At 42.9% G+C, this 8,621-nt stretch overlaps 1 protein-coding gene across 1 annotated transcript; it reads left to right on the forward strand.

Moving 5' to 3' along the window:
- The first annotated feature begins 1,280 nt into the window (after window positions 1-1,280).
- LOC148338269 (uncharacterized) lies at window positions 1,281-5,542 on the forward strand. Its single transcript, XM_088293490.1, has 2 exons — window positions 1,281-2,616; window positions 4,689-5,542. The coding sequence occupies exons 1-2, from the start codon at window positions 1,281-1,283 to the stop codon at window positions 5,540-5,542; spliced, it is 2,190 nt and encodes a 729-aa protein (XP_088149616.1).
- The last annotated feature ends 3,079 nt before the right edge of the window (window positions 5,543-8,621 follow it).

The raw sequence follows: 8,621 nt of genomic DNA on the forward strand, positions 1-8,621 counted from the left end.
TATTCAATATAATGCCTTGTATTAGTGTTATAGAGGACATTTGTATGAGAAGGCAATCATAGATTTGTGAATGCATGTTATTTGTTGGCTTCCAAATGGATAAACTGGGCTAGAGGGAATCAATGTGAGCGATGGAATATCAGACAGAGCAGCGTACATACATAGCAGCCAGGCTCACCGGGGAATTGCCAGAAAATCCAGATTACTAATCCAGGTCTGGCACAGTTTATCATCAAAACAACGACTCACCCACAGTGAAACATGGTAGTGGCAGCGTCATACTTTGGGGCCGTGTTTGTTCAGACGGAACTGGGACCTCAGCCAACATCAAAGGAAATATGAAGAGTTCCAGATAAAATCATTGTGACCACAAAACAATCAGGCTGCTGTGAAAAAGCAAGAAAAAAAAGAGTAAGGAAAAGACTACAAGAGCATCTGAAATCTTCGGGTTTAATCAGATGTGCTTTAAATGGCAGCAGGTCTGGGATGTACATTTAACATGAGTTTGAATTTGATTGCTTAATTTTCAACGCAGCTACATCCAAAGTAGATAAGGGTGTGCACACATGAGTGGAGAGCTAAAAATAAATTCTCTGTTGTTTATTTTTACTTTTCCTCTCTGTTTTTTCCCAGTTAAATTGTCACATAAATGCTAAAATAAATTTTGAAATGATTTATTTTGGTCTTATTTTTTATATCATAAAAATCTGACATTGAACAAGGGTCATGTTACATAATGTTACAGCTGCAATACTTTTTAGGAACAGCGCTTGTGTCTTGCATTTGATTATCACTTAGGCCTACTACAGTAGTGCATTTAATGTAGGTCATGATGATGATGCTACTTGGGAGTGAATTTATTTTAGTTTTTTTAGGTGGCACTTGAAGCGATTGAAATTCCCATGTAATAACACTGGCATTGCTTCTCATTGAGGAAAAACATGCAAATTATGTATTGGAAACAATGACGTCATGCGCCGCAAATGCACGGCTCGGGTTTCCGCATCTCACGCCAACGTCGACACCGGTGACGTCATCGGTCGCCGTGTGAGAAAGGGTCCGCGGTAGCACGTTCCCACTCGCCTATGACGTCACCTTTTGTCGATTCGCCGCCCGGGGCTTTGTTAAAAGGAGATAAAAGATCATGTTTGGCCAGGTGGAGAGGACGTGTCTGATAGAAGTGTACTATGTCCGGGTCTGTGTGGATTTGGTGTTTGTGCGAATGACTTGAACGTGAATCTTTTTTTTTTTTAATTGGACCAATGTAGGGGTGGGTAATAATGGAGGAGCTCATTAAACCGGAAGCCATCGTAGAAGCGGTGAAGGCGCGCGTCAGCCAGATCTCCGCCCCTCAAAGAGCCCTACTGGTGGCAGGGACGCCCGACTCGGAGACCAAAGCCATCCTGGTGGACACCATCACAGAAGTGATCCAAAAGATTACGTCAGACGTGGTGAAGCACCTGCAGCCGGTCTTCATCGAGCACCTGCGGGGTCACGCGTCCCAAGCGCAGGTCAACATGGCGATCGACCGGTGCAGCCCCAGGCTCAGCGAATGCATCACGGAGACCTTCTCGGCCGCTCTGGACAGCCCGCCGCAGAAGTGCGAGGGCGTCATGGAGCTCACCTCCCTCATGGAGTCCGAAGTCAAGCACCGGGTCACCTCGGTCTTGTCAGTGGCCAAAAGCACCACCGAATGGCCCTCAGAGCCAACTCTCCTCATCCGAGGCACCATGTCCAGTGTGGCCAACCTGGCCTCCATCTTCCGCAAGGCCGTGGAATACTTCAGGCACGTGTTCGCGCGGGCTCGAACCCCCCGCCAGTTGCTGTGCGGGAGCTCCGACATGAAGGTGAACGAAATGACAGACTGTGTGAGGCGGATCCTTCTCAAGTGGTCCAACCCGAAGGAGGCGAAGGCGCCTGAAGTGATAGACCCGGTCACCTTGGAGGACGCGCACTTAGCGGCGGTCGATATCACCAAGACCATCACCCAGGACACATACGGCGGGTCCGGAGATGCGTGCGTGCGCGGCGAGGCCCGCGTCACCCGCTTCAACCTCAACTGGAAGTTGATCCTAAAAAAAGTGAAAAACTTCTTCAAGACCCTGGAAAGGCAATCCGGAGTGGCCGGGAAGAGAATGCGGCGCTTCCGTTTCTTCCGCTTTGCTCGCATGCAATTCGCGCGCATGCTCGGATCGCTCAAGAGCTCCTTCAAGAACCGAGACGCGTGCCTGGTGTCGCTCACACCGGACCGCCGGTCCCGAACCGACGATGGCACCAGCCCGACCGCCGTGGGCAGCGACGGCCCCAAGATGCCGGAACTCCGGCCTGCTTACCGGACCAGCACGCTTGCCGTCCGGCAGTCCCAGCATCCGGTCTTTGACTTCGAGTCCATCCAAGAAAACGTGGATAAATTATACAACGAGTTCAGCCAGATGGATATTCCGGATCGAGCCGGGAAAGTCAAGCGTTACATTGACGAGAAGATCGGGAGCTTCTCGGAGGGTCTCACGTCCCAGTTGTACGCGTACGTCATGTCGTGTCAGAATGACGTGTACGAAGTCCCGTCAGGCCGACCGAGGACACCATTGATGGACACCGTCCTCTGGGGCCGACGGGGTAAGTTGAGGGTTGCAAAATTCGGGAACTGTCAAAGTTGGAAACTTCCCATGGGAATTTCGATGACTTCTGGGAATAAATGGGAATACAATTTAGCACATAACGAAAATCTGAGAGTCTCTCACCCAGACATTGTTTGTGATCAGGCATTCTTGATGAATTTTGGTAGCAAGGAAGTATAAAAGGTGCTTAAATTTAAAACCTTCCCAGCGTGTTGTGGGTCAAATTGACCTTATTTTTTATTTCTTTTTGTTAGTCTACTCGCAAAAAATATCCATTAATCTCACATTTGTTACAATTTTCTTACATACAAAGCTAAATAAAAATAAATCCTAAATGAAAGTCTGAAAATAAAGTTATGGTATAAAAATGTACTAAAAAGTTAAATACAACTTAACTGTACTGAAGCAGCAGGGTGGCTCTCTTACTTTCTCCTTCAAGATTGATATTTTATTATTTGCCCATAAATCCCACAAAATGGCTACGAAGCATTACTTATGTCGAAATCAGGCGTGGGCAAACTGCGGCCCGGGGGCCACGTGCAGCCCGTTAAACGTTTTAATCTGTCCCGCCGAACTTGAAAAAAATTAAATGAATAAACCTTGTTAATGTTTTATTTTCTAAATACTGTGGTTTTTAAAAGACATGTATATTGTTGAAATGCGCTTATTCACTTTCATTAAAAATTAAATGTATTTATTTTCTCAGTTGAGGTGAGGTTACCAAAACACTCTATCCATCTGCTCCCAGCCCCTCTGTCAAATTTTAGAACCCATTGTGGCCCGCCAATATAATAAGTTTGCCCACCCCTGGTCTAAATGAAACAACTCTGATATACTTGACACCATGATGCCATACTGTATATACAATAAAAAAATCCCTGAATATAGGATTCAGAATACTAACTTGGTGGAAGTAAAAAAAATAACAAAAAAAACCGAAAAGAAATTCTCGCTTGGCTGGTGTAGTAAATTCTTTGGGATTTGCTGCCAAAGAAAAACCAGTCACGTCGTTTTAAATTTTTGGAATCGGTTGTCGCTTGATATTTAAAATTTTTTCCCGAAACATTAATTCCGAGGGAGAAGAACCACTTAAGTTAATGTGAGGCTATTCAAAGGTCAAATTAATTATTTGCTGTTTGAATGTGCATTGTGCGAACTTGAATGAATGCCACTCTATCGGCCATGGAAGTTGTTCATGAGCATCATTAGTGACTCATGCATTCACTATTACCTGCGAACATACACAGAAGATATACTCACTAATGGCGTGTTTGCGGGTAATTAAATAGACCTTGGAATGGCTCCAAAGATCAAATTATGTCTTATAATGTATAACAACTTGAGTTGTGGGAATTCCTCATTCATGAAAAAAAAAAGTCTTGATTAGGAGATTTTTCCTTATACTTTTTATTTTGTTTTTCAAATTCAATTTGAATGTTTCGAGATGGGTCGCTCATTTACATTTTTTAAAAAAATGCTTCATTTTAATTTAGTCTTTAATTAATTTTTAATTTTAGTCTTTTATAGTAGGGCATTTCTAGTGTGCAAGATTAAGAAGATGGATGAATGGCTAGACAGCTTTGCAGAAAGACAGCTCATTACTGTAGATGTAGATGAATTTCAATTTTAGTTTTCATTTCATCGCTATAATAATCTTGTCAACCAAGATGCCTCCTTCATTACCAGAAAAAAAGCTTGTAATTTTCTTTCTACTCGAGATGATTTAATAATTTTCCATTCATTTTTAAGGGTTGGAGATCTTCGGACAATAAAGACTTGTGTTTAATTTTAGCAGCATGGTTGTTCGTGGTTAGTACGACTGACTCATAGTGAAGTTGTAGGATTTTCATGCTCTCTCTGCTTGCGAGTTATTATTCCCAAGATATATTCTACAATGTAGTACAAAAGTAATCTAAAAAATAAATTCGACAATTTCCTGGTACACTAATGTGTCACAGCACACTGCATTCAATTACCCTCAATTCCCATGGAAAGTTTCTATTTTGGAAGATTTCCCAAATTCCTCATGTTAAATATTCATCGTAACTGACCACCCATTTGCAACCTTAGGTAAGATCCACTGGGATGGTCAGATCTTCTCCCCGGAGGTTCTGTACGCCATGACGGAGGACGCCGTATGGAGGTTCCTGCAGCAGCTCTTCCTCTGGCTGGAGATGGAACCCGCCAATGAGGAGACCTACGCAGACGAAGTGTCTGGCGCTCTCACGGACATCAACCAGCTGGTGGAGAAGGCCATGACCCCACAGACCACCGCCAGCGAAGAAGAGCAGGTGGTCCCCAAGTTGGACTTGGAACAGTCCTCGGAGGCCTCCGCGTCGATGTTGCGCACCACCACCCCGGAGGCCCGAACCCGCACGCCGATCCTCCGCACAACCACTCCGAACATACGCACAACCACGCCGAACGTGCGTAGCGGCACATCGGAAACGTGCACGGGCACCACCACCGAAGAGATATCGTCCGAGGCGGACTCCGACAACATCCCGGCGATTCAGGAGAAGCTTACGCGCCTTCTGGTATACACGTTGGTCACGAAACTGGATCAGAGGCTGCAGCGTAAGCGCAACACCATAGTGCGCATCGACGCCCTCGTTCTTGTCATCGAGCGACTCCTCTACCGGGCCCTGGAGGAGATCAGCCCCCGCCACATCGAGGATATCCGGACCTTGGCCAGTATGGACCAGGTAGTCACACCTGTGGTGAAGGACATCATGGTGGAGTTCGGCACCCCGCACAGACTGGTGGAAGCCGTCTTGGCAGACGACCCCATATTCGATGACGCGGTCTTCCGGCACCTCAAGTTTCACATCAGCGCACTCAAAGATCCACCTAAGCGGGGTAACATCGTCTCTATTGTGATCAAAGCTTTGACCATGCTCCGCTTCATGGGGAGCTCCATTTGATGTCACTTTCCAGATGCGGAATTCCATACAGAATATGCTGCACCTGACAGGTTGAAAAGCGACATGACACGCCACCTGTATGCACTCACAGGCAATTGGCATTGGGTACACCGGACAATCTTGTGATTGATGATAATGCTCAGATCTGATTGACACTGTCAGAGCTAATAACATATTTATAATAGTCAAGAGTTGGTGCAATGCATCATTGATAACCTTATTTCGTTATATGAGGGTCAAAATATTAGACAAAGCCAGTGTCGTGCAGTAATAAATATTTAGAATTTAAAATCATACAGATATTACTGATTAGAATATGGATGTATCATCTTATTGACTGTACATTATACAGAGCAGTAAATTTTTAAGATTCTCAATTTATGTCCTTCACAGAGGATACTACTTACTGAAAGTACCCCTGAAGGTCCATTATGGCACTCAAATGCGAGAGTTGCCCTTTTTTTTTGACGCAGGGCGAAACATTTTCTCAAAGTAAAATGGAAAAATTTTTTAATAAAAAAAAAAGTACATCATAACAAAACCAAATCCCTCCACTCTGTATTATATTGAGAGATGTATTGAATCATGTTTTGCTGGAGAGATATATCTTAGAAGAAACTGGCACTTGTACAGTACTGACAAGGTCATTCAAAAATACGGCATGTAAAACGAGAAAAAAAAAAAACATTGAATCATACCCTCTCGCACTAATCAATTCCACTGAGTCAATGGAATCAAGTGGAATCGTTCCACTTTCAAATCGAGCCGTCCTCTAATCGTATTGCACCCCACGTATCATTAGTGGACAGATGCGCATCAGGGTTGATCAAAGAAGGGTCACAAGTTTGATTTGGACTTTTGAAATAGTACATTTGTTCACATTTACTTTTAATGCTGGTATTATTAGGTCTGATCGATTTCATTGAGCAATATTAGCTTTTAAACTAGTAAAAAAAATCTGATTTATTTTACACATTAAAACATTGCAATATAAGACAGTGATATTGAGATTCAACCCCCCCACCCTAAAATAGGAGACAACTTTTGCTGATTTCCCTCTGTTGTAAAGTCAATTACTGCAAAGTATTGTCAAACAGTTAAATGTTCGGCCAATAATTCACATTCGTATCTTTTTATGTAAGCATTAAGGGAGCAAAAAAAATAAGTTAATTACTGTAATCGGTTCGGTTATCGGAATTTTATTTGACCAAATACCTGAATTGTCATCAGGTTAAAAAAAAACCTCTGGCCTTAGTTATTAATATATAGACTCTGATCATGTCAATTACTTCCCATAATATTTAAGAAACCAAAATTTTGATATGGAACATTTTATCTATAATATAGATACAATATCTGCCAGTGTTCAAATTTCCAAATGATCACTACTAAAACATTACTCGGAAATCACAATTGTCCCATCACTGTTGTGATATTTTTAGAACAAACCCGCGAGGTACTAATTCAGTCTTTGTGGGCTGCCTGGCTACCACGTTGGGAACCCCGCACGGCTCCATAGATATAGTGTAGACAGTATATTTTTATGTGCACACCTGTGAATGCTTGTACAAGCAAGGTAGCAGGCAAGCGCTACAATTTGTGTCTGCAGTGTTCCCAACTTGGAGACATTTTTTCTATATTTAAGCAGCTGTGACCCCTCGAGCAACATAAAAAAAAAAGACTATTTAAAAAAAAAAATGACAAAAATGGTCATAATGTTAGCAACATTCTTATTTGCGTATCAATTTATTGAAACAAGATAATGTGCTTTTTCTAAATGCAAACTCAAAGTTGAGGTTAGCATCTTGGCTTGGCCCTCGGGAAGCGTTCATTTTCTCATGTGGCCTCTTTGTGCCCAGCCCTGGCATAGCAGGAAAATGCACCACTGTAAAGTACAGTAATAAACCATTCTGACAGTGTCAATTAAAACAGCACATAGGTAAGACATTACCACTCAAAGTATCCTTGTGATTGAATGCAAGCCATGTAAATAGAAATATAAAGATATACATATACAAATATATTAATAAAGACTGCACAAATACTCAGCCACCGTCTGCGATGTTAACCGGTTGTTTTTTTTTCATGCCAGCAAATGATGCCAGGTGTGTAGTAATGTCCCTGCAGGTGCTATTAAAGTGACGGTGCTATGAATGCTGGGTAAAAAGTGGGGCTAAGAGCCTACTGCGCAGCTAAACGTTGACGGTAATTGAGTTACTTTTGACCCCCAGCAGCTGGTTCATTCATTTTAGTTCCTCACGAGGACCCATCTGGCTGCGGCAGGAATGAATGGCAAATTAAAATGAATTATTTTTGTTCAATTCTTAAACTGTAGAGCTCACCTCTTTTACCTTATTTCTTGTACACTCACCGGCCATAATATCTGGTACACCTGCAATACAAGATTTGTGTCAACCATTTTTCTATGAGTAACGATAAGCCAGTTCTACATGACAAACTTGCCACAGTTAAACATTCCATTGACATTGTTTAATGGGCTTGTCTTGATCCAATCATGTAATTTTAAGATCTGTTTTTTAATTTTCTATATTTGTTATGGTAGAAAATGAAGCTATATTTACTTATGTGTGACAAAACATGGTGCTGTATGCTGTATCGCTTCATTGTTTATATCGCGATTTTGACATGGGGTCCAACTGCTACATCCGTGGAACAGTTGGTTTGAGCGTAAATGGATTCGTCATGGCTGGACATCGGGGCGTGAGGATGATGTGCTAATGAGGCAGCTGTTACTGTTTTGCTCTTTGCAAAAGTATGTTAGCGCCTTCAGGCCTTTTCACACTGCACTTGGTTTTCTTTCTTTGTGGGGCAGTGCGAAAGGACAACAGTTGGACGTATTTGGAAATGTTTGCGTAGCAGCCAAGCAGGAAGTAACAGTGAGGCTTTTCACGCTAGTTGGTCTATTGCCACTTGCACTCTGACATCACTCCGCCGACACCTGTTCGATTAGATACCCCTTATGACGTCACCATGACGGCGCTGAAATCGGGCACTTTGCCCCATGCGATGCATTTCGTCCACATGGCCTCTCAGCACATAATCAATGAGTTCATCGAAG

This window comes from Idiotropiscis lumnitzeri, chromosome 4, assembly GCF_059441095.1.
Source record: "Idiotropiscis lumnitzeri isolate Australia: NSW breed Sydney's pygmy pipehorse chromosome 4, RoL_Ilum_1.0, whole genome shotgun sequence".
Lineage (NCBI taxonomy): Eukaryota > Metazoa > Chordata > Actinopteri > Syngnathiformes > Syngnathidae > Idiotropiscis > Idiotropiscis lumnitzeri.

What these genes read in the sequence shown, in the direction of transcription:
- LOC148338269 (XM_088293490.1), top strand. Translation starts at nt 1,281, where the DNA reads ATGGAGGAGCTCATTAAACCGGAAGCCATCGTAGAAGCGGTGAAGGCG. An exon ending in CGTCCTCTGGGGCCGACGGG is followed by an intron (nt 2,617 to 4,688) that starts GTAAGTTGAGGG and finishes TTGCAACCTTAG; the next exon opens with GTAAGATCCACTGGGATGGT.